Below are 26,527 nucleotides of genomic sequence, written 5' to 3'. Positions count from 1 at the left end.
AAAGTAAAAAATACCAGAGGGCATAATTTAAAAAAAATTCAAACCAGGTCAAGGAGTTAGTTTCCTTATTATCTGAAGATTCTAACATGAAACCTTTTCTATAAGATCATGTAAAATGCCCCAGGTTTGTCAAGTATGTAACTAGACTCTCAGTGAACCATGCCAAAAAGTCTTTTCTCCAGCCCTGAACTACAATTCCTAGTGCCTCAGCCTTGTCAGCTTTGTAGTGGCAGGAGTAAGTTCTCAAATGACTGACTACACAGCCCCAGAAGTAAAAACTAGGGTAGGGAGAGGAAAGCAAATATTCCTCTAGTGCTGGTATAAAACAGAACATAAAGACATGGAAACTTGAAATTCAAAACTCCATGTTGTTGGCTACTAGAACATGTTTTGGGCACACAAGGCAGACTAATATTTATCCATTTATTTATTGATTTGGGGGGAAATGATGGTTTGACAGAAGAGGTCAGATTAAGAAAATTCACTATCATCAGTTAGACAGCAAGTTCAATGTACTTCTCAGGGTAGACTTTAACTGGGCTTAGATGTCTCAGGACTGACTGCCTTGAGACTAGCAGCATCTGTTCTGACTCTTACACTGATGTAACTCACCAGTTTCTCCTCCCACATGGTAATGAAAAATTAGGTCATTTGATTTGCCATTTCATGTAAATAAAGGCTGTTAAGTGAATTTGATATGACTAACACATGCATGTCAGCTCCATGTAACACATTTAAATATATTAGTCTACAGTCTAGATATGGTTGGTGATCTATATCTGAGAGAAAGTATTAATTTAAAAAGTTCCTAATAATTTTATAATACACATTGAAATAATCTTTACTTTGAATATATTTAAGTAATGCAAAGGGAAAGACAACTGCTTTAGTGATTTTAAAATACTCATCCGAGCAATGTAAACCTAAGCATCTTTCAAGACTTAAGACTGAAATGAGTCTAATAGTATCATAAGTACCTTAAAATACAATCCTAGTATTTTACCTGACTGCTCATTATTTCCCATCTCCCACAGAGAGAAACCTATATAAATACTCATTTTTAGTTGCCTATTATAGCAAAGATTAGATCTATTTGGCTTAAGTGAGCAATAATGGCCTTCAATAAAGTACTTCATTTCTTATTAAATATTTATTACAAAGGACTAGAATAGTCTCATCTTCATAATTCCTGTCTACAAGCTTTGTCATGATAATTACACTTAAAAATAGTTGTCTTAAGATAAATGATTTTTATTTATTTAAAGATTTATTTATTCATGAGAAACAGAGAAAGAGAAAGAGAGAGAGAGAGAGAGAGGCAGAGACACAGGTAGAGGGAGAAGCAGGCTCCACTCCACGCAGGGAGCCCGACGTGGGACTTGATCCTGGGTCTCCAGGATCATGCCCTGGGCTGAAGGCGTGCTAAACCACTGAGCCACCCAGGCTGCCCTAAATGATTTTTTTAAATTCAAGACTCTACCAATCGAATTCAAACTTAGTTGTTGTTTTTAAAGATGTTTATTTATTTGAGACAGAGAGAAAGAGAAAGAGAACACAAGCAGGGACCCCAATAGCATGACCTGAGCTGAAGGCAGATGCTTAACTAACTGAGACACCCAGGTGCCCCCTCAACTTTGGTTTTTACTTAATAAATAATAAAGTAGCAACATACTGAGAATGGAACATGAAAGTGCAATATAAACGTGCTTTAACCAAAAGATGAAAAATCAATCACATTTTTACTTTCACAAAAGTTCAGAAAGTGATGGCCTCAGACATATCTTACCTTCAATAAGTCTTACTAATGGGAATGACCCAAACTAAAAAGCCAGAATGCCTCTGGAAAATCCCAGCTTGGTTCACTGATAACCACATGCTATGCATTAAAGACTGTTGCTTGGGATATTTCAAGTGCTCAGTTTGAAAGGAATGGCCCTAGTTGGCTAGCTTGATTCTTAACTTTGTATATAAGCTAGTCTACACAGATGGGGCAAAAGAAAATTAGTAATCTTTAGTAACTTTTTCAGATCAACCAACCAACTACCAACTCTGAGCTACACTTTTCATAGATATGACTTCCCTTGGCACCCACCTTCTTTGACAAATACTTCTGTTTTGGGAAAATGTTGGTGACTCGAGGTTTATGGTCTAGTGTCTCCCTGTTATCAGGTGCTTTCACTTTATATATCCTCACAAGCCAGTGTTCTGATGTAAAGGCTTCCTCCAAATGTTTGAACTTAATGTCTTTGTTTCCAATCTCAGCATTACGTGTTCGATCAAAACCTGGGGGTGTACGAAAATCCAGCTGCAAAAGTGACAGTAGTAGATGTTAACTATTTTGGAAAACATTCAGTATTAGAAGATAGTAAATGGTATAATCAGAGTACAACTCTCTCCCTTTAAACTAGGAAACAGAATCAGAGCAATATATCGTAACATTTCTCATATGCTGCTAACTAGATAGGAAGAAATCAGGAAGAGTGAAATTAAATACAGCAGAATTAGAATTTCACTGAACCCTTAGGAGTAGATGAGCAGCCTGCAGGCATAAGAAACCAAAACAGCCAACCAAAGGAAATCCATCAAATCCCTTTTTCTAGGTATATAGAGAAACAGAGGGACGTCTTTTCTGTTTCAGGGCCTTGTGCTATCTATTCTCTCAACCCGAAAGTTCTTCATTCAGCTCTTCCGCTAGGCTGTCTCCTTTCTATCCTTTGGTCTTAGCCCAAACACCATCTATTCAAGGAATTATTTTCTTGAAATTGGTGGTTGAGAAGTCTCCTCCACTGTTTCCTTATCTTTTATTCTATAGCATTCACTGCTAACATTTTTTATTTATTTTTAAAATTACCTGTATCCTCCACCAGGAGGTAAGCTGCATGATGACTTTATCTTATTCAGAGTGTGGCTTTATCTCCCCAGTGTTATTTCTTAAATAAATGCACAAGTAAGCAGTGATACTACAACCAGAAAGTGGAAACTATAAAGGAAGTTAGAAAAGCCGAACCACGGGAGGATTTATGAGGAATGAAAAAAGGAAAAAATGGGGGGAAGGGAGATTTTAAGAAGTTCTCTCAGACTATGTTTATGTTCACATAGAGCATAAGCATATTCAACTTTAAAACAAAACCATAATAAACACTAATGAGGGAATAACTTGTTCTCGCATATCTACAACAATAGAAAAGTTGTATTCGTGTCTTAAACATTTATTATTCTTGAATAGGGAAGGTGTCAAAATGAACGCATGCCAGAAGCATGACTTGAAACTCTTAATTAAGGACACACACATGAAAAAGTCTTTTGATGCTATCATTAATGACCAGAGAAACTCATCTTTGATTCATTTTCTGAGATAGATAATTATTTAAGTGCTTTTTCTTGAGCTTAGAGACCATGCAGCTGCCTTCAAAGAAAATCAAAACACAAAACCTTAAATCTTGTAGTAAAATTATTGTCTATTTTTTAAAAATTATTGTCACCTACAGAATATAGATAATATAGTCAATGGTTATTATAATAGCATTATATGGTGACAGATGGTAGCTATACTTGTAAACACGATGTCTAAACTTGTGGAATTACTACCTTGTACACCTGACACTAATGTAATAGTGTTGCCAACTGCACACAAAAAAGAGCCACCTATAGAGTAATTCCAAATGAATAATAATGAAACATTATCTTGACCTGTTTAAAGTTCAACAAGCAATTTTTCCTCTGCCTTCTAGTATCAACCAGAAAGCAACATGAAATCAGACAGTCTTCACTGAAATCTTAGTATGAAGGTGTAACTTGGTACTACAGTCATGTAATCGAAGAGCTATCAAGAATGCCAGAAACTACCAGTCCAATATCATTATATACAGATAAGGACAAAAATGAGTCCAGGGAGGATGTGACTTGTCCAAGGGTTACATACTCTGACAAAGCCAGACCTAAAACCCAGGTATTATGGCAGGAAGTCCACTGTTTTCTTTTTGTCTCGTGTCTGCACGTTCACTCACTAGGTGGATCCTTAAACTTTTGTACGCACATCATTCTACTATTCTAGCAAACTCTTACCCTGATAGTCCCTGTGAAACAGAACAGGGAGAGAGAATATCTGAAGTGACTATATAACTCGACTCTTCAATTTCAGGCTTTCCCCCACCTAACAGCAAAGTAGCCTACCCACTTAAGATCACATGGATTCCTCCCTAGAAGACCTCTTCCCTGCAGAAAAATATCTTCCAAAAGCATGAGGTCAAAAAGTAACATGGCAAGCAAAGGCTGAATTTGAGCCTAGTGCTAATTAGTATTTTGGAAAGAAATCTTTGTTCTAAAAATATTTCCCCCTAACTTTTTACATAGTAGTTCCAGAAATCTAAATTTAAGGAGGTGGGGAATCTTCAGATAATGTATTTTTCTTCACAGCACAACTAAAACATTCATTATCCTGCTTTTAGAGGCAAACAAGACTGCTTTAAAAATATTACTTTGAATAAAGATTATAGGAAAACTGATGTAACCAACCTGCATTTCTCCAAATCTGTAGTATGACATTTTATACATAAGGCAATTCAACAATGTGGGGGATCCTGCTTTGTCTACACGGAATTCTCCTTGTGGGGTGAAATAGTCACTTTCCTACAAAAGAAATCAAGTTTCTGTGTCAGTTCAATCCAACACATTTAAAGCTACCAGCTTTCCCCCCCATTCATTTCCCCCTAAGAAGTAGCTTTTGAGGTATCTTCAAAAAGCCATTATTTAGTTATCTCAAAAAAAATATGGTATTAAAAAATATATATATATGGTGTTAGAAGATTAATTTATAAATTTAACATGATCCCTAAAAGAAACCTGCAAAAACTATCTAGCTGAGTCTAGAAATCATTTATAAATAAGAAACAAAGAGCATCTAAGAAAACACAAGAAATGGGATGCCTGGGTGGCTCAGCGGTTGAGCACCTGCCTTCGGCTCAGGGCATGATCCTGGAATCCCAGGATCAAGTCCCACATCGGGCTTCCTGCATGGAGCCTGCTTCTCCCTCTGCCTATGTCTCTGCCTCTCTGTGTGTTGTCTCTTATGAATAAATAAATAAAATCTAAAAAAAAAAAGAAAAGAAAAGAAAACACAAGAAAAGAACAAGTTGGATGAGGGAGGGCAGATTTTAAACCATGCTATAAAATCTCATTATTTAAAAGAAATGGTCCCAACACCATGGTTTAACACCCAGGTAAGCTAGCCCCTTCCAACTGCTCCATCCTCAATTCCATTAAACCTTTTCAGTTTTCCTAAAAGTTATTTATAATGCCATTTGAACTCTAAATAATCAGTTCTTTGGCTGGGGAGGAGAAATGTCTAAAAAAACTGGTAGTTTTTATTGGGATTATGTAAAATTTATAAATTACCCTCTAAGAGGGCCAATGTGGCAATATAGATAGAAATTTGTCTAGGAATTTATCCTATAGAGATATTTATATAAGGGCAAAATAATGAGTGTAGAAAGTTATTACACCACTATTTATAAGACTAAAAACCTAAATATCCATCAAGAAGAAAAGGTTAAAAAATCACGGCACACACACACAACCAACCAACCACTGTGCAGATATGCAATAAAGGAACGAAGAAGGCTCTCCATATAGTCTAAGACCGGAAGATCTCCAAGATATTGTATGAAGTGAATAAAGCAAAAACAAAGTATATGTTTTGCTACTAGTTACCTGCTAGAATAAGAATTATAAGAATATAAAACATGGGCCTTTTTTTTCTTTTCTTGGGGAAGGGGGTAAATGTTTACTGTGTATCTCTTTATATATTTATATTTACTTTTTAAAAAAGATTTTATTTAGGGGTGCTTGGGTGGCTCAGCTGGTTAAGTATCTGCCTAAGTATCTGATCCTAGGGTCCTGGATCAAGCCCCTCATCAGGCTCCCTGCTCAGCAGGAAGCCTGCTTCTTATTCTCCCCCTCCCCAATGTTCACTCATGCTGTCTCTCTCAAATAATTTAAAAACCTTAAAAAACAAACAAGCAGATTTATTTGAGAGAGAGAGAGAGAGAGAGAAAGAGAGAGAGAATAGTGGGAGGAGCTAGACAGGGAGAAACAGACTTCCCACTCAGCAGGGAGCCAGATGCAGGGCTTGACTGCAGGACCCTGAGATCATAACCTGGGCAGAAAGGCAGATGCTAACCTGACTGAGCAACCCAGGCGCCCCTGTATCTTATTATTTGAACCATGTGAATGCATTATCTATTCTCAAAGTGCAAAGAATACTTAATTTAAAAAGCATGGTAACTAGATCTATCATATGTCACAATTTTAACACTGCGAAAGCAAATCCACAAATGAAAATCACATACTGGAAAAATTAAATTAAGATTAATTTAATACAATGAAGTAGTGTTTTAAAATCATAGTTAAAGGAAAACATCACAGCATTACATGTGAACAGAAAGTTGGGAACTTTACTTCATCCCTATCACACGACACACATTTTCCCCAAAGTTTCTTTTATTCTGGTCGTGATGAATGTTACTCTTATCTTTTGTCCTTTTGTGGTTACCATGTAACCACAATGCTGGGTGCCCATCCTCTATGAGCTCATAACTCAGGGGAAGAGATATCCTAGAATCTATTAACAAAACAGGCTGCATGTGATTTGATGATGAATAAAACACACAGGTGCACCAGAAGAGCTTCTGGAGAGTGGATAAATCTGTGGTAGGGAAAGTATTCCAAGAAAGAGAAGAGTATATAAACACAGGTAACAACACATAAGTAAAAGAAAGAAACCACAAGGTAAATTTCATGGGCTAGAGTAGATTGACAGATGGAAAAAAACTGACAGAGAGACAAGAGGTCAGTAAAGAAAAATAAAGTATGAAGGGGTTTATACTCCAAGCTAAGGAGTTTGGATAATATACCACTACTTCATTACAGAGATTATTTCATATCAACTCTTAGGTTGAGCTTCATCTATATCACTAACAAATTTTCATAACAGCACCACAAATCAATTATTCCTGGCCTCCCCATTAGTGACAATTTTATGCTACCTTAATCACCATTATAACACCAGAACCAAGAATCAAACCTAGTGTTTCAACCAGGTAGCCGACTGGCCAAAAACAAGCTGCCCACTGCACCAAGCTGATAGAGGCAGGGTTTTAGTTCTAACTCCTATCTCTCTGACTTCAAGGCCGTTTATCTACTGAAGGCTTTTAAGCTGGAAAATGACATAATCAATGTCATGTTAGAGAAGCATAGGAAACAAGATTAAGGCAAAGACAGCAATTTGGTTAGCAATACTGTGCTATTTTAGGTTTACAATCATAAGGGTTAGTGTCAGAGTAGAAGCAATATAAATGGAAAGAAAGGGCAGAACTGAAAGGCTGTAATGGAGAAAAAAAGAGTCTTGAGAGGGAACAGTTTCACAGGGGAGAATAGAAATATCAATGAACTTCATAATTTTTATTTTATTTTTTTTTTAAGATTTTATTTATTCATGAGAGACAGAGAGAGCGAGAGGCAGAGACATAGGTAGAGAGAGAAGCAGGCTCTCTGCAGGAGCCCAATGTGGGACTTGATCCCAGACCCCAGGATCATGCCCTGAGTCAAAGGCAGATGGCTCAACCACTGAGCCACCCAGCTGTCCCAAACTTCAAAAATTTTAAACCTGGAAAAATGCTCATAGTCTATCTTTAATAAATAGTAAAGTCGGAGTGAGGGACTAATTTAGGGGAAAAGATGATGAGAAAAAGACGAGATACAATTAGCAAGATAAGAAAATTCCTCGGACACTGGAACTGTCTTTTATATGTGTAGAATGACCTCGTTTCTTACCCGAATGTCTTTTGGATGTTCTCCTTCAGCTATCCTAACCATCCAGAGAAACTTGTTGATGTCATCACCAGAATAGCCAATAACTCCTCCAAAAATAACCAAAACATAATCTACATCCAGACTCCTCATGATTTTATAGGCTGCTGATTCATTTGAAGACATAGCTTTTCCCACCTATAGAATAAAAAATGACAAAGTGTGTACTCATTCCCACGGTACACTATAAATAAAAATGAATGTATATCGGACAGAATGTACCTCAAGAGTTTGATTTACATTGGAATTCTTTCTAAAGAGATGATTTGCTACGAATTCAACAAATTTACCAGCATCTAGAACCACCTCACTTACTATAACCAATTATAGCAGAAATGTCACCATCTGAATACATGTTCTAATATTGTGCTACTAATTAAGTTCCAAAGCAGGCAAGAAAAGAAACGCAATTTCTCATAACCTCAAGGCCAGGAATGACCAGTGATATAGCTGGTACAAATATATTCTTCTCAGTCTACCAGATGATTAGCTACAACACTAATACAACTAGAACTCATTTGGTTAATATCCATTATCTATTTAAAATCTTTAATAGAGACGCGATTACCTTAATTTATGCAAATTACTTACTTAATAGAGTGAACATAATTTACATGCCCATAAAATGCAGTACATTTGGCTTTATATACTTACAAATATTTTTAATTTAATAATGGAAAATACAAGTTAAACAATACTTTAAAAGTTTCAGATTTTGCCTAATTCTTCAGTGAGCTAAATTTGTCATGTGATGTGCCAGAAATCAGCCTACAATTCTGAATATTTAAATAAGTATATACCATTCTTAAAAACAAAGTATATAAGCATAGCTTGCATTTACTTTATTGAATGTGTGAAATACCATTTTGAGAATTCAGCAAACAGTACTTTTACCCACATTTCCCCTACTCAAAACCAAAGTGAAACCTGCTTACTAAGTAGTAAATAAAAATTTATAATTTTTAATCTTTTATCAAATTCTTACCAGTGCTATGTGGCTGTTATTCCAGGTGTTATTATCCACCAGAGTAGTTCTATTAGCCATTCCAGCTATCTGATATCCATAATCCCACCAAGACATTACTCGGGCATGTTCATCTGTATTTTGCCTTAGCCAAAAGTAAGCTTCTCTAAAATCATCTAAGATATTCCTGGTGCTGAAAGGAATCAGAATATTTTTAAAAATAAGATCTTAAATGTGAAGAGGATCACTTAAAACCTTCAGGGGATAAAACCATTAAATAATTTCACATTTTAAAGCCTCAACAGTAGGGGGGAGGAAGACACACAAAAAGAGCTGGGTTAGTATTTTTTTATTAAACTGTAATATGCACACAAATCACCTATCTTGAAAAAAAAAGCGGATTCTGGTTTAGTAGTTCTTGGGTGGGGTCTGATATTCTCTGCAAGTATAACAAGCATTCAAGTGAAGTGGAAGCTGGGGAAGAAGGGTCATTGGGGAGGTAAAAGAAAAACATGGTGGATTCAAATGTAGAACCTCACACATATCATTCTATCTTTTCAGAAAGAAAAAAAGGGTTGGTAAAAAATCTTATAGCTAAGTTACTTTCTTACCCATCATGATTATAAGAGGCCAGGACCACACTTGGACTGGAGTAGGCATTGCTTGTGACCCAGGTACAGTGAACTGCAAACATCATCAGCAGCATCAGCATCAACATGGTGACAATGCTTTTTATATTAGGACCTAATCCTTCTTCAGTTTTTTCCTGTTCAGTTACATGTTTCCTCACTTTACCTGCCTGAAGATAGAAAAACTGGTTAAACAAACTCATTATTTCACTTCCTTCACTAAGACATTCAGGAAAAATGTGAGAATGTTAAATTTAATTCTTTAAGAAGGAAAATGTATAACCATAGGTATTCTTGTGTGAGTGATACAATGTTTTCTAAAAATTATCAAGGTAGATTCTAAAATCAAATGTGAATAAGAAGGATTTCTGGGACTATATCCAATTCAGGAGCTGATCACAGAGCATAGTATCTTTAGTAAGAAACTTTCAAACCCAGGTACCCTTAGGTTTTATTTAAATACAAAGGGAAAAAAAAACAAAACAAAGACAAAGGAGATAACCAAATTGTCTCATTTTGGCAACCTTTCTTATATAAAATCTACATTTGTCATCCTGAAAATGGCAATGTCCATCTATAATTCAGACCTGGACTTTAGTATAGGAAAAACCTCCATTATCATAATCTTCTAATTACCAAAGCCTCAAAATAACAGATTGGTTAAGATTACATTTTTGTAAACAGCAATAACAAAATCTCACCCAAAACTAAAAAAACAGAGTCATAGGTTCTAAACTGCAAGGCTCGTTTAAAAAACCACATAACAAAACATAACCACCACAAAAGCAAGAACATGCTTTATTAACACAAAGATGTATGAATTCTCTTGGACTTGTAATAAGGAAAGGAAGAATTTCAAAGTTGATATTTATACCAGGAATTTTCATTGCTTATTGGTTGGTATTTTAAAACCTAGTTAATATTCAAATAGTGAAGTTTAATATGTCCCCTACACAAGGATGATATGCAATTTTGTGACATATTTCATATTTTTTCATAAAAGGTTGCCCCCTCCATGAAAATAAAAAACAACATAGGATTAAAAAATATATCATTCAAGACATGTGCTGTTACAAGTCTTTTCTATACCTGCACCAAATATTACCCTGCTGTGTTATGTGAGAGGTTAAAAGTGAATTACAGTAATATTGGCCAGCTATCTGTTGCTAAAGCTTTTTTTTTTTCCTAAGAGTGAGACATTGTATGTGCACACTCACGTAAGTGAAGGAGGGGCGAGGCAGAAGGAGAGAGAGAATCTTAATCACTCTTCACCAGTGTGGAGCCTGAGGGAGGGCTCAATCTCATGACCCTGAGATCATGATCTGAGCCAAATCAAGAAAACATGATCTGAGCCAAATCAAGAGACGCTTAATCAACTTATCACTCACGTCACCAAGAGGCTTGTTTTTTAAAAGGTACTTTATTCCCTTTATTTTACTTTTAATCAACCAAATATTTAAAAAGTTTACACTGAATATGGACCTAAAGGATTAGTATGCTTGTGCACATCGTTTCAAAAGGGCTTATAGTGCTAAATTTGCATAATTAAGTAGAGCACAAGGTTGTTACTCTCAAAAGTAGAGAGGTTTCAGATAAAACTTGACCAATAAGAAATGAGAATCCCTTCTCTGATTACATTATATTTTCTTATTCTAAGCTAAAAGATCAAAAGACCAAATAGGCCCCAAATTTTGAGGCAAACAATAAAGACCAACTAGAAATGTCACAGGTGGTCTAAATCCCTGTTTAATCATTTTTCTTAATATGTATAGTTCTTACCATGGTAGAAAAATAAAGCACATCAAAATATTAAAGGTCTTACTTAGATTCCCACCTTATCATACAAATTTCCTGGGTTTCTTTTATCATCCTCATCACTGCTGTCTTCCACAGGTGGGTTTTCCCTTTTCATGTCATCCCCCAAATAGTGCTCAAAAACATTTGAGAACGCAATTGCCGACAGCATACAGACGACCGGAGTCAAAGTCAACATCAGCCGCACCATCACTCCAGCAAAATAGACAGCACTGATTGCATACAGAGCAACTGCAAAGACAAGTTCTCTTATAACACTTCAGAAAATGTCCACAGAAAACTGAGCTCAATGTTTAATACCACATTATAAACCAAAGCTAAAAAGAAACAAACATCTCATAAAAGAGCTAATTGTTTTAAATTGATAATACAGACCAACTGACTTAATAGTCATATTTAGAAATTATAAGTTGACTAAATACTACATATCAACAGTTTTAGGTAAATGTATCATGATTCAAACTTAATTATTATGGGAAAAATGACAATTTAGCATTTGTCAATAGCATCACATATTAGGAAATCCAGAGCTGACAGACTAAACATATTGGGTGAATTATATTATTAGGCACAGTAAGTTTACAGAATCAAACAGTCTATGAAAAGTCAATGCAAACATCTGGTATAAAGCCTGCGTTAAAGTGAGAATGGGATGAGAAGAATATAACTTATTAACCAAAAGGGGAACTTGTAAACTTACTGCCAAGAAACTTAAAATTTTTTAAAGTAATTTTTAATACTAAAGGCTCCACCAATTGTGGCTGAAGGCTGTTTGACTTTACAAAGTCAATGGTCATCAGAGCTCTTCTCTCATTTGAAACTAATTTTTTTTTTCTTGACCGTAGATTGTACCATATAGATGATCAGCTCAATGAATTTTTACATAATACAGATCTATGTAATTACCACCCATATCAAAATACAGAACATTTGCATATCTCCCTCAAAAGGAAACTTCATGCCTTTTCCCAGTCAACAGCTACCTCTGCTCCTATTAAAAAAAGGTAATCACTATTTGAACTTCTAAAGCATTAATTTGGGTTTTTTTTAGTCTTGAACTTCTTAAAATGAAATTATATCAAAGTGTTCTCTTTTGTACTGGCTTATTTACTCATGCTATTCTTTTATTAAATGCTGTGTTTTATATACTACACTATACAAATACATCAAAATTTATTATATTGCTGATAACCTCTGGAATGTTTCTATTTAGAGGCTATTACGGATAAAGTTGCTATGTATATTCTTAAACATGTCCCTTGTTGAACGTACACACTCACCTCTCTTGAGTATATATCTGGGATTGGGAATGCTGCCTAATGAGGTGGGCAAAACGTTTAAGCTAAATCCTTCTGAATAACAGAATATTAACACAACCTTATCCAAATTCCATTGATCTATATCAACAGAACGAGAATGATTATCATCCCTGGCTATAACTCATGCAGGTGCTATTTTTCTCCCCTGACTTTACTCTGGAATAGTAACTTGAGTGTCACTAATGGTTCATGCATCATACTTATAGAAGTTCAGTCCTGGTACTACAAATTATTTGGTTTTATGACCCTGTGCATGTTCCAAACCTTTTTAAAGTTTCAGGTTTTAACACCTGCAAAACAGCCACAATATACTTCTTGCGATGACTTTATCATGTAAAGGTCTTTAGTCTGCTTATTTCATCTACTTGTATCATGAATGTAAAATCCTAACCACTTGGCTTTAAAATAGTTTGTCTCATCACCTTTTTAGGTGGAAATATACATACACAAATCTAACAGTGAAGCGGGTATTAACTTAAAGGTGATTCTTACTCCATTACAAAATAACTTTATACTGAAATCTGGACAATGATTGCCGCTACAAACTTCTTCCTACTTAATAAAGCTAATTCAGAAAATGAAGACAATATAGTCAACAAAGTTATAATTTCCAATTCTCAGCCACAGACTATAACAATCTCTCAGAAAATCTCTACCCAATTGAAAATTTATATAATAGTTCTAAATTAATTTAAAACATTTTAATATGAGTATATATAATGCAAATTCACTGAATTTTTCTTGGCTAAACACACAAATTGAGAGAGGAAATTTATCTTGAATATGCAACGACTCCAGCAAAGAAAAACAAAACTTTTTTAAAGTGATATCCTCAATAAAGAAAATTGTTTCAAATCAAAGTATTTATTAAAAATCTCTTACCAAATACTCTTTCATCGTTGATATTTTTAATGCAGAACCATAGGCCTGCTGGGAAGGTACACACAAGAATATGTAGATCAAAGAAGAAAGATACCCAAGTCGTAGGTTGATGTTCAGACACTGATGCAATAATTGGAATGTGTATTTTTGCATACCTGGTATTTAAAAAGTTAATATTGTTTAAAATTTAATAAAACAGGAGGAGTTCCTTTTAGATGAAGAAATTTCCTTTGACTGTAAATATGGTTCCTATCCCCTCACCCCTTCTTGCTTAAAAGTATATTCCAATGTAACTTAGAAACTGGAAATAAATCTGGTCTACACTGGTAAAACTAAAACCAATATGCCACTTCTAAAATTGGAAGACTTATCTAAAGCCAGTTATAAAAGTGCTGGCTCTGACTTTTAATACAAAAATCTTTGCTCAAATAGAATTTTCTGCAGTTTTGCTTAGCATCTCATTGTTTGTATCAACAAGCTACACATATTTTGGACTTATTAATAGTAGAAATACCCCATCCAGTAAGATATCATATTGCCATACCTTTCTTAACAAGATGACACAAAGGCAGGTGAGGGAAGAGGAAAGGATAGGACAAATAGCTCCTGAAATGCCCTGAGATTCTAAAACAGTCAATTAAGTATGACTTCTAAAAATCTGACCTAGTATTTTAACCTCATCAGAATAACGGTCTACAACCAGGGTTTTCTTTCCCTCAAACTTTTTGGTGATCCACAGGCTGATCTCTTAAAACATGTCTAAATGTTAGTTTCATTCATTTATACATCATTTGCTTATGCCTTTAATTAGATCTGGGCCTGAGCCCTTTTCATATTATATCAAAAGGCAGGCCCAATCAATAAATTGTTTATTGGTAGAGGTTTACTGGGCCATATAGGAAGTAACAAAAAAGACAAACAATGGGGAAGAGGGAAGAGAAACAAATTATCATCAACAGATTATAGTCTATCCTTCGGAAAACATTTTAGAGACAAAAAGTTTTACTGAACTAGTTGTCTAATTTAAAACCAAATTTTTTTTATTAATTCATTTTATAATAGCACTCTTTAAAAAAATGTAAAAATACCCTCAAGTGTATTTGATAGATTAGAAATATCAAGGAACTTAGATAATGTGGTATTAGGAAAAAAGTTAGGTTTTTTCTTCACAACTCTAGCATATGGGTTTATAACACAGCACCTTAAGAATTAAAAATTAAGTATTACTAAAAGATGGAAACTAAACATAATTGTTAAAAACAAAAATCAATCATTAAATGGGCACACATGTTACCTGCAATGTTTTTTGACAAACGGAACTAAAATAAGGATTTGACCATGTAGAACAGAAATGTATGACTTACATATATCATACTAAAGGTGCATTCTAAACAGGAATTTTAAACAAAGATAAATTACACGGGATGATTCAACATTTACTAAACTAGCATAAGCTGGGTACTTCAGAAACGTTGCCAAGATACTGAAATAGAACAACAGAGAAAAAATGGTATTTTAAAATAGTATTAGGGCAAATAACTTATCCGCACTTACCCAGTGTCCCACAATGAGTAAAACCTGCCACTCCATGGTGCAATGTAACCTTGGAAGAAAAAATGTAGAGGAAATCAATCTGCCTTTTTATTGTTTATTTTTACTGATTGTTATGGGTTAATATAAGTTAATATTAAATAATTTCAGGGTTGTTTTTTTCTTTTGTAAGTGACAACGTATTTCATGCAGCTGGCAGTCAGATAAAATAAGGTTAGTAATCATATAACAACAAATATCCATGGAGATCACATTCTCAGAGAAATAAAAGTTGAGAGATAAAAATCATAAAAAATTTTCACATTCTCCTTTAAACTTCTAGTTGACTAGTAAAGTAAAATAAAGCTAAGACATTAAGATAGCATTTGATAATTTAAAAAAGGGGAAAACATCTAAATAATCCAGTATGCCAAATTTAGATAAATGCAAAGATGATTTTAAACATTCTTGCCTTTACTCTTGTAATTAATCCTTCTTGATTTTGAGCTAGGCTAGTGTTTTAATTTGACAGATGGAATACCTTTAGAGAGAACTGGATTTGTTTATAGAGACAATTGAAGTCAGGATTAGAAAGTCACTTAGAATCTAGAAGCAGGGATCCCTGGGTGGCGCAGCGGTTTGGCGCCTGCCTTTGGCCCAGGGCACGATCCTGGAGACCCGGGATCGAATCCCACGTCAGGCTCCCGGTGCATGGAGCCTGCTTCTCCCTCTGCCTGTGTCTCTGCGCCTGTCTCTCTCTCTCTCTGTGACTATCATAAATAAATAAAAATTAAAAAAAAAAAAAAAAAAGAATCTAGAAGCAGATGGAAACTGATTTGGTTTGAGTGTTCAAAAACTGGAAAGACAAAGTGTATGCAAACAAAAATGGCAAGACTGCAGTAAGTAACACTGGAAACTCTGAATTTTATACACTTTGGGGCTATTCATTTATCAAGAGAAATATGCTTGAAAGTTTATCTATGTGGGGCTAAAGCACTAAAATTAAGATAGAGTTTAAAAAAAAATCACATTTGTAGTATTATTCAGATTTTAGTAACTTTTACTATTATTTTTTATTGTTTAGACAGAATACAACTGTGGTTGTATTTAACCTACTAGGACAAAATAGAAAATGTACAAAATTTTTAAAGTAATTACCTTTTTGAATAATCTAAAGACAAGATTCACAATCTACAGGTGATGACACTTACCTGTATAAGTCAAATAGATGACACTAAGGAACACAGCACCTGCAGCTAGTGATACACCCAAAAAGAAAAGAGTCTGGAACTCTTGTTTTGTTAATCGGTCTCTCAGATACTGCAAGAAAGCATAAGCTTGCAGCAATGCAAAGACACCTAATTAAAGAAAGAGATGATATAAATAATCAAAAGTACTTTCCCAAAGATATTTAAAAATGTTAATTTAGAAGAGCTTCTTAGGATACCCTGTACCACACATATCAAAGACTAGTCATTTCATCTAACCAACATTTCCTTTGTCAAATAACAGTTAACCAATTAAAGCATTTAAAAAATTGATATTCTTATTTTAAAAATGATCAGACTCCTCATACATGGACCAGATGAGAAAAATCTTATTTCAATAACTAGAACCTGTTTACCACATTAAACTACTTCCTTGTCCCATATTTTAGTGATATGCTTTCTAGGGGCTAAAAAAATAGAATCATCATTATAAATAGTCCTAAAGTTTATTGAAGGATACAAGTGACTTGGATCAGGAGAATCTGAGTAGTTATCATTTATAGTTGAGTGACAGGCTGTAACCTTAGTTACACACTTATATATAATTCTAAATGACTAAGTATAAATTGAATATAAGATAAAATTAAAGCAGTAACAGCAAAAAAGTACTTTTGTTAAAATATACAAAATTGTTAAAATATACAAAACACGATACAAAAGCACTAGGTGTAAAACTAATAGGCACAAGAGAACCCTAAACCCATATAGCATATTGATTTTTCTTTTAAAAAATTTAGTCATAAGAGTTGTTTTTCAGAATTTTAGAATTTTAACCATTTTAGAATGATTAAGTAAGTATAGTAAAATATTTACATTTTAGGAAATATAAGAACCCATTAACAAAAAGTCAGGTGATTGTGTATCTTCACACACACTGCTATAAAGGATTATATGCTCAAAACTGGATATGAGAATCTGATAAAAGCTAGGGAATATCATGTCAGAGAGTTAAATATTTATAAAATGTTGCAAATAAAATAACTACCCACGGACTGCCTGTGGGTGACACAGACTTTGTGTTAAGAATCTGTTAAAGTTTTATTCAAATATTTCCCATTATCTTGTTAATTGTGACCTAGATTAATAATGGCAAAATAGTCTGCTCATACGGAGAAGAATTAAACTACTTCATAATCAATATAAAAGCCATTTAATTTCAGTTAAAATATATTTTAGGGAGATGTAAAGGACATAAAATGTTCCATCTAAATTTGCTGAAATGCAAAGTTGGTAGTACAGTAAACTCAGTGTACAAATATACTGTTTAAGATTTGTTTAAACAAAGCAAATGTTATTTACTGTTTGCAAATAACATGGATTGTGAAAAGGGAAGATTTTCCTTTTTCAAAACAACAGTAGCTGGGAAAATAGGCTCATTTGGAACACAGTATCACAAAGTCTTAATAAAACTCTATAAGACATTCAATATTTATAAAATATTACTGGCAACGTTTCAGAACCAATATGATGTAAACTTAAAGAAACCCAAAACTCTGAAAGAACTTAATTCCCTTCAGGACTGGCTGGTTATACATTCACATATTCTTTAGAAAAAGGAAAGCAAATATTTTTTTCATACCAGCAGCTGCCATGTGTTCACTTGTCCTGATTGGCTGGAATCCCACAAAAGGTATCTGCATGGATAATATTAAACCCACAATGTAGAAAGTGCTATATGCTATAAAGACAAAATAGGAAACAAGGATAATTTACTACTGCCATTAAGTACTTCAAACATAAATGTATACAATAACTCATATTTTTAAGCAAATTTTTAACTGACCTTATTTTAAGAACAGTATCTTGAAATGACCGCTCTACTTGATATTCTATTTGCTGATTAATTATAAATCATGAAAATTCTTTCTGCTGATCCTTAAAAAACGTTTTAAGTACTTTATTTTGCAAAATATCATTTAGAACAGTTTAGGAGACTGATGCTACTTTCCTTTTCCTAAAATGGAATCAACTTTTCAATCTATCATTAATAATAATTGACATGCCCCAGAAACTATTTAATATATAAACACTATTCCTACTGGCATTACTCTGAAGCATGACTTAAAGAATACTGATCCTCATCATATACAAATAGCTGCTCCTGCTTCAAAAGTTAAGTATTCCACATCCTTTTTATAGTCTAACACTTCGTATAGTACCTCTTAGTGAGAACCACTAAAACCTGTCCACTAAGTTTTATGTCATAAAAGAAGAGATTAAGTATACAAAAGTCAAGCCAAAACACACTAGTTGTATTTAGGTCACTATTTTCAGTTCATTACAGAGAAAGTTAGAATTGGGAATCATTGTAATTGGAAGTTTATCTAGAAATGAAGATAAAATCCAACTGAAATAATACGAAAATTGTTCCATTTATAAAGCTTATTCACATCATCTTATGAAGCATAGTCCATAGTTGTTGGCAAATATTCTATTAGGAAAAAAGACTGGAGTGTATTTAGGAAGAGAACTGTTATAGTATATATATTCATGTTCTACACTCTGTGTAGCACAGCCTTCAGCATACACTTCTTTTCCCCTGCTCAGTTGAGAAGGAATGTTTATTTGCTTTCAAAAGAAAGCCATCTATGGAAGGTAAACCATGGGCTAATGGTTCAAATGTTAAGTTGTCTCCTGAGCTGCATGGTTAAGAGATGACTACAGTGTTAGGAAAAGGATAAGAAGCTCAAGTAAATTTAATAGGAAGAATCAGTATATGTGAATAAAGTTTCCAATATCCTCAAGATAATAGAGAACTGATTGTCTAGAGACTATAGAAGTCATTCACTTAATAATGTACTTTCCAGGCATATTAATAATGGAATGGAATTACCTTCAGTGAGGTATTTGAACATAAATACATTAAGAATTAAGTAAACAAGAATTTCTATATTATGTGACATAAACTATCAATCAATTTGATTGACGGGATTTCTAGTATCAGTATGTTTCTGTCAGTATTGTGCAGATGCCCTGGCAAACAGTCAAAGGCAGAATCAGGAAAAAAATGGGAAGAAGTGATCTTGAACAACTACGTAACAAAAATTTCAGTTTCCTCTCTATAGAGTGAGGTTTAGATAAAAAGATTTGTAGATCCCCTTCCCACCAACAAAAAACCCTAAGGCTCTATGACCAACCGGCTTTCTACTAGACACCTTCTGCTGAGAAATCAAACCCTAGACAAATACTGAACATAGAAAGGCACAACTAGAAAGGCCAGGCCTGGGATTAACCTTATGTCATTTATGTATTTTAATTATAGGTAAGTCTACTTCTGTCTAAATAGCACCATCACCTCTTAGGCTAGATTTCTCTTTCTTGCAAACACTAATGAACAATGAATGTTCATACTGTGTCACAGAATTTGGATTAAATATGACAAGTGGCACATATGAATAAAAAAATACTTAAAAAAACTTGAGGTGAAGTTTATGCATAATCATCTAAAAGTGAACATTTTAGATGTATTTAGTACACTAACAATGTTATGCAACTACCACTGCTCTCTAGTCCCAAAACATTTTCATCACCCCAAAGAAAACTCACACTCATTAAGCAGTTGTTCCCCATTCCCCTCATCCCAGTGCAAAGTAAACATGAATCTTCATTTGTCTCTATAGGTTACTAGTTTGGTCTAATTGCAAAGGTAATACGTTTTTTGTTTTAGAAAAAAACAAAAAGTAAAAAGTCTCTAGTCATTTACTTCCCTAAGTCATATTTTCCAGAAATAATCACTAAAAGGTATGGTGAGCACACACAAACCTATTCATATTCATATTCTCTCTCTTCAAATCGAGCTATTATTATCATGCTTGGCAATGTAAAAAAGTTCAGCAACCACTTGCTTGGGAACTATCGAAGTTTCCTCTCAGTGGTTTGCTCAAGTTCATCCAGACTTATTCAAAAAGAATAAACCTCATAATATTCTCAATTCAGTGGTTTTATGCAAGTTCACAGAGACACTGTTATTGGTAAAGAAAAAAAGTCTTTATTATAGAAACAGATGCACTAGAATCCAAGTTATTTAATAAGAGTGATGGGAGAGTTGTTCAAGAAAAAGAAACTCCATCTCAGAAAACATAAAAAGACCAGATGGGACTTCAGTTTGTATTAGTTTGTAAACATAGGTTAATGCCAAATAAAACTGAATAGAAATAAGTTCAACAATATTTTACCTTTGAATACTCTTATCCATATCAGATATGCACCAATGATACAAAGTAATGAATAATATATGCAATAATCCAAAGATCACCATTTTCTTCTAAGAGAACTGGATTCATGTTTTCCTTATTTTTATATTTTTTGGATCACTGATCCTGTGATGTTTACACAGGGGGACAGATGTTCCTCCTAACAGCATTTCTTACTACACAGACATTAAATAAAAGTCAGGATTGCTTGCTAGGTAATATAAAATATCACAAACTCCTCTTGCTTAATATTGTCCTTCTCCTTTAACTGTAAAATTAGATAGACATTTCTGTATCTCAATTTAAATCCCATTTACAAAGCCATGTTTTAAAACATAGAAAATAAGAATTAGATAATACTCAAATAGAAAGAAGTAACTCTCAATTCTTAAAAATAAACACAATCTTTACTACTAAGTAAAAACATATTTTCCTCCATGCTTTGTACAATAGCATCTGTGTTTAAAATTTACCTAATTAATTCATTCAAATATAAACTTTATATCATTATGGTCAAGGCACTCTAAGAATACCAAAAAACCAAAAAACAAAAACCAAAAAAACCCAAACCATCATTAAGATCAATTCCATTCTCTAAGAGTTAGATATCTAATTGGGAAAATCAGAGATGTATGTAACTACGATACAATGAATCAAGTACCTGTCACATCAGTGAAAAATCCCTGGCTCTACAAAAACTTCAAGGAGAGATCTCTTCTGACATGAGAACTAAAGAGGCAGTGGACAACATCTCTACCATTCTCAGAAGACCTCAACAACACAAAAACCCACAGACAGCAATCATTCCCTACTAAGTCGTCCTATGAACTCTCTAGGACTCCTGAACAAATTACTTAATACCCATATCTAACACAACTTTCTACCCATCCATGTTAACTTACAATTCTTACCTATAAACCAGAAGAACAAAGCTTTCCATCAAAGTAGTGAACTCTTAAGAAAATGCACAATACCAATAATGTTGTAAATCATTTATTACATCATGAAAATGTTACCACACTGCCATCCTGTGGAAGCACAGTTACAGGCATTCACTACTGCATATAATATTCCCAAAGTGCTCAAAGAATTCCAGAAAAAATTGCCATTAGATATTTACAAGGTCTACTGTTGTTTGATTATTTACAGCCAAAGAAAATCTCTTTGACTTGGGTCAAATACTAATCTTCTAAACAGACCCTAAACATCTTTCACTGTTAAAATACTTTTATTTTTTTATCCAAAGGTATATATGGAGTAGAGCCAAATTAATTCAGAAAACTACTGTCCTTGACTTAAGGCACAAAACAAGTTGTTCTAGAAAATAAAAGGTACTGAAACTTCTGATTCAAGCTCCATTTAAGTTTTTTCAAGAAGCTCCTGCTGTTATTCAAACTAACCTTTAAGTACCATCTCCCAGACAAAGCCAAGACTTATGTTGATAGTATTCATTATACTTATAAAATACTGTGTACTGTGACTCTTGGGTGGCTCGGAGGTTGAGCGTCTGCCTTCAGCTCAGGGCGTGATCCCCAGGTTTGGGGATGAGTCTCACATCTCACATCAGATTCCCTGCGGGGAGCCTGCTTCTTCCTCTGCCTGTGTCTCTGCCTCTCTCTGTATATGTCTCTCATGAATAAATAAATAAAATCTTAAAAAAAATACTGCGTACTTCCTTTTACTTCAAGTTGGAAAAGGTTTTATGAATATTACATTTCCATTAACTATGATCTACCATTAAATCACCTTAGCATTTCTGAGTTGCTTCATATCCTGGTTGATATATATTTAATGGAAAGGGCTAACAAAATATTCCTTTGCCATCCCTCTGCTCTCTCAACCAAAACAGTATTAACCAAAAGAAAACCTGTGGAGAAATATCTTAAAATTCAAGCAATTCTGCCTCATTGTTAACAAATATGATTAAAGGACTTTAAGACTGTTGAAGCCTTTGATTAACAAAGATACTTTTACTATTTGATTACTGTGCATCCTGGGTAAATAAGCAGATGAAGAATGCTAAGAAACTTACAGGATACGAATTAAAGCTTAAAAACAAAAAAAGAACCATAAAAATATGGATAATTCTTCTTCTTCTTTTTTTTTTTAAGATTTTATTTATTTATTCATGAGAATACACAGAGAGGAGAGAGAGAGAGGCAGAAACACAGGCAGAGGGAGAAGCAGGCTCCATGCAGGGAGCCCGACATGGGACTGGATCCCAGGTCTCCAGGATCACACCTGGGGCTGAAAGTGGTGCTAAACCGCTGAGCTACCAGGCCTGCCCTGGATAATTCTTCTTCTTTAACAATTAGCAGACATATATAGTAAATACTTTCTTTTCCAAATACACTGTTCATCATTAACTACGTAGAGGATCAGTCTTTGAAACAGGTATTTTACAAGCTCAATTTGTATAAAGAAGCAATGACTTGTTCAAAAACACTTGAGAGACAATTATAACTTTTAAAAATAGCATATGTATTTCATACTGATACCTAAAATGACATCAAAGATAGTAGGGCAGAAAATAAAGAGAAATATATCTGGGTTTGAATTTTATTTCTATCATATGAAAAGCATTATTCACTTAATTTCTGACAGTGGTTAATGAGTTATCAAAGTACATTAAAATATAAATAGTGTGTGTTTTGAAGACTATAGGAAAAAAGTCATGAAATATAATTTTTTTTTAGATTTTATCGATTTATTCATGAGAGACAGAGAGAGAGACAGAGAGAGGGAGAGAGAGAGAGAGGCACAGAGACACAGGCAGAGGGAGAAGCAGGCTCCTTGCTGGGAGCCCGATGTGGGACTTGATCCGGGACGCAAAGATCACGCCCTGGGCTGAAGGCGGAGCTAAACCGCTGAGCCCCCCGCTGAGGCTACCCCATGAAATATAATCTTTACATAACTTTTAAGTGTTGGATAATACTCCTAGATAATTAACTCCTTTACAACTGAGATCAGTTACTAAATTTAATATGCAAAGAAGCAGTAACAGACAATTACCAGCAACCTTAATGCACTCATACACTAAGATAAAACAAAGAATTTAAACCATGCAGAATCATAAATCATATTACCACTAAAAATTAATTTGCTTAGGTTCTTCTTAACATATCTCTTTCTTAATGTCAACTACTATGGATAACTAGGTTTCTAAATTCATTTAACTAATACTACTAAGAATCTGTTAATTTATACTACACAAAAGCAAGTCTTCCGGAATATGAGACAAAATTCTCAGTTAAGAACAGACTCTTAAAGAAAATCTCAAATCTATTCTTCTAGTCAGAGTATCAAATGATTTACTCCTGTTTAGCTTGTGGAACATGAACATGCATTGTTTCTATTCACTGAAGAAACCTTTTTGATTAAGCTAATGATTACTGCTAAATCATAGGTGACACTCTTATTCTGTATATCCTGGGTCTTAAAGCAAGAAAATAGAAGACTAATCCTTCACAACCTACTTAATGAGTCCTATTAACAACATAGATGGCAGAAGCAAGAGCATCTTCAAGTGTACACCTGAGGTAAAAAATTCTCCCCCAAAGTAACTTTAAAGTACCCACTGAGAAAGGCACTGTACAGTACCCACTATAAAAGGAATCCTTAAGTATTATAAACAAGTCTAAGGAAAATTTCCTCAACCCTTTCCTCCAATAATTATGGGATATGTTAATAAGGATAGGTATGAGTACAGAAAGTTAATGTCATGAATAGTTTACCAACTAAACTTCATGTGAACAAATGGAGCTGTTTCTGATCTTGAGCCCACAAAATTAAAGCCCATCATAGTGTTTTTCAAGGGACATTTACCAAAACAAAGAGTTCTATGTATTTCAAAAAATAAAATTGGTAGTCTTCCCTATTTAAACAGATATCAGATTTTATTTTTAAAAAGTGCATTTAGAAGCAGAGATAGGAAATATCTGAGTATAAATACATGGATGACAGCTAAATCTTAAAAGGGAAGAAATAATAGACGATCAACAGATAGCATCGAAAATTGAAAAATAAAAATCAAGAAATAGGAGTTTCAAGTTGTGCTACTGTGCTTCGTATTAAGAAATATATATTTAGTCTTCATCCACTGTTCCTGGCACAGAGCTCCTAAAACCCTGGGAATTTCCTAAGTGATGAGAACGAAGGTGTCTTTTATAATGGTAATGAGGTGACCTTTGCATTTCACCTAAGAATAAAGGCTGGTTGCTGGAGGGAACCAACCACAAGATTAGTGGGTTAGGAATTCCAATCCCACCTCCCTGACCTCCAGGGATGGGAGAAAGGTTAAAGACTGAATTCAATCAATGGCCAACGGTTTAACCAATCATGACCCTGTAATGAAGTCTCCTAAAACCTCAAAAGGACAGGGCTCCAAAAACCTTCAGGTTGAATAAATGGAGATTTGGGGAAAGTGAAGTGCCTGGCGAGAGCATGGAAGCTCCATGTTCTTTCCCCATACTTGGCCCAATGCATCTCTTCCATTTGGCTGCTTGTGAATTACATCCTTTTATAATAAACCTGTAATCCTGTAATTATTCCAGCAAAGTAATCAAACCAAGGAGGGGGTCATGGGAACCTCTGATATACAGCCATATGGTTAGAAACACAGGTTACAACCCAGACTTGTGACTGGCATACAAAGCAGAGGCCAGTCTTGTGGGACTGAAGCCTTAACTGAACCCGGCTTCAGATGCCTACCTAAGGATTGATGGTATCAGAATTGAGTTGAATGGTAGGACACTCAGCTGGTGTCAGAGAACTGTTTGATGGTGTGGGAAAACCACTCCCACAAGTTGGAATTGGTGGTCAGAACCCTTTAGAAGTTTATTAGTTTTTAACAAACCAAAAGGAACAACTGAAAGAACTAAGAAAGTGGTTGGCTCAACATAAGAATTTAGGGAGTGAGCCAATTAAGGAAAAGATGGAAAAAAAGATGTGCTGATTTTGCTTATAAACTTTGTAGAAGGGGGAGTCGCACCGACCGGCCGGGCCAGGTGCAGCCCCCGCGTGCCTGGGGGCCACAGCAGCCCCGGAGGACTGTCACGGCGGTGGGCGACCCCGGAGCCCAGTTGACACATCTGTGCCCTTGGCAATGAAAGAAAGTACTCTCAAGAGTTGGACTGGAAAGGTGCCTACCACCACCGAGGGTTCTTGACATCCTTATCCACTTGCGGCAGTTCGATGCTTTCTAAATCAGCGAGCACATCCATAATCCCATGTGCTTTTCCAGACAGCCTGGTTTCTGTCTCCTACGCCTGGCTGTTCGAGGTGCTTAAGAGCTGCCTTGGGAAGAATGTTCAGGTCACACAGAAGGGCAGTTCCTCGGCTAAGCAGACGGCCACCAACATAGGATGATTTGAGAGAGCCAAGGAGAAGTGCTCCCCATTAGACCCCATCGCTAAAAGAAAACTCGCAGTGCTGCTCTCCAAAGGTGGGCAGTTCCTCGGTTAGTGGTGAACACGGTGCCCCTTTCCCAGGACACTGGAGAACCAATGTCGGGCCCCCTGGCAGCCCTGGGGGAAAGGATGGAGCTCCAGATCACTGGGCCAGGGATAACAAACCAGGCTGAGAAGGTGTGACCAGCTTTGTGGGCCCGGAAGAGTGAAGACATTATTCTGCCCAAGGTTCTGGTGGAAGGAAGCTTGGGGCTCTGAGGCCTCACTTAGGAATGTGATAAGAGTGATTTCCTTGCAGGACCCAAGAACTACACAGGTGTAGGGATAAGCAGGGTGGAGAAACTCTCGAGGGTGGGGGTAGAGTAGAGGTCCAGGAATGGTCTGCCGTAGAAGCTGGAACTTTCCATGTGATCAAAAGTATGGGACACGCCTAGGCACGCACCAAGCGGCTTCAGCCTCCATCCCCTCCCCCATCTTTCATCCAGCTGCCGTCTTTTCAGCAAAGGAATTTTATTTGTGTTTTAAGGCAAAAGTCTGGGACCCTATGGGGTCATCTGGAGAAGAGATGTGGCAAGAAGACTCTCCAAGGCAGCTGGCAAGGGTGTAGGTGGGAGGTGGGAAATTTCCTCACACTCAGGGGAAATGTAGCTCCT

General features: G+C 35.2%; 1 protein-coding gene and 1 pseudogene across 2 annotated transcripts in view; one reads left to right on the top strand and one right to left on the bottom strand.

Moving 5' to 3' along the window:
* The window catches only part of STT3B (STT3 oligosaccharyltransferase complex catalytic subunit B), a 107,303-nt gene that overhangs the window by 2,741 nt on the left and 78,035 nt on the right, over positions 1–26,527 (bottom strand). For both annotated transcript variants that reach the window (XM_072793104.1, XM_072793105.1), the window contains exons 6-15: positions 17,853–17,951; positions 16,217–16,363; positions 15,030–15,078; positions 13,476–13,630; positions 11,294–11,505; positions 9,442–9,629; positions 8,852–9,023; positions 7,831–8,004; positions 4,516–4,629; positions 2,093–2,305 (exon numbers count right to left, since the gene is read on the bottom strand). In XM_072793104.1, the coding sequence (XP_072649205.1) occupies positions 2,093–2,305; positions 4,516–4,629; positions 7,831–8,004; positions 8,852–9,023; positions 9,442–9,629; positions 11,294–11,505; positions 13,476–13,630; positions 15,030–15,078; positions 16,217–16,363; positions 17,853–17,951 (1,523 nt within the window). The remainder of the gene's footprint in view (positions 1–2,092; positions 2,306–4,515; positions 4,630–7,830; positions 8,005–8,851; positions 9,024–9,441; positions 9,630–11,293; positions 11,506–13,475; positions 13,631–15,029; positions 15,079–16,216; positions 16,364–17,852; positions 17,952–26,527) is intronic.
* On the top strand, positions 10,356–10,453 carry LOC140614570 (U6 spliceosomal RNA; annotated as a pseudogene).

The sequence above is a fragment of the Canis lupus genome, chromosome 22, assembly GCF_048164855.1.
Source record: "Canis lupus baileyi chromosome 22, mCanLup2.hap1, whole genome shotgun sequence".
Taxonomy (NCBI): domain Eukaryota; kingdom Metazoa; phylum Chordata; class Mammalia; order Carnivora; family Canidae; genus Canis; species Canis lupus.
This window is presented reverse-complemented; position numbering and strand designations above follow the sequence as displayed.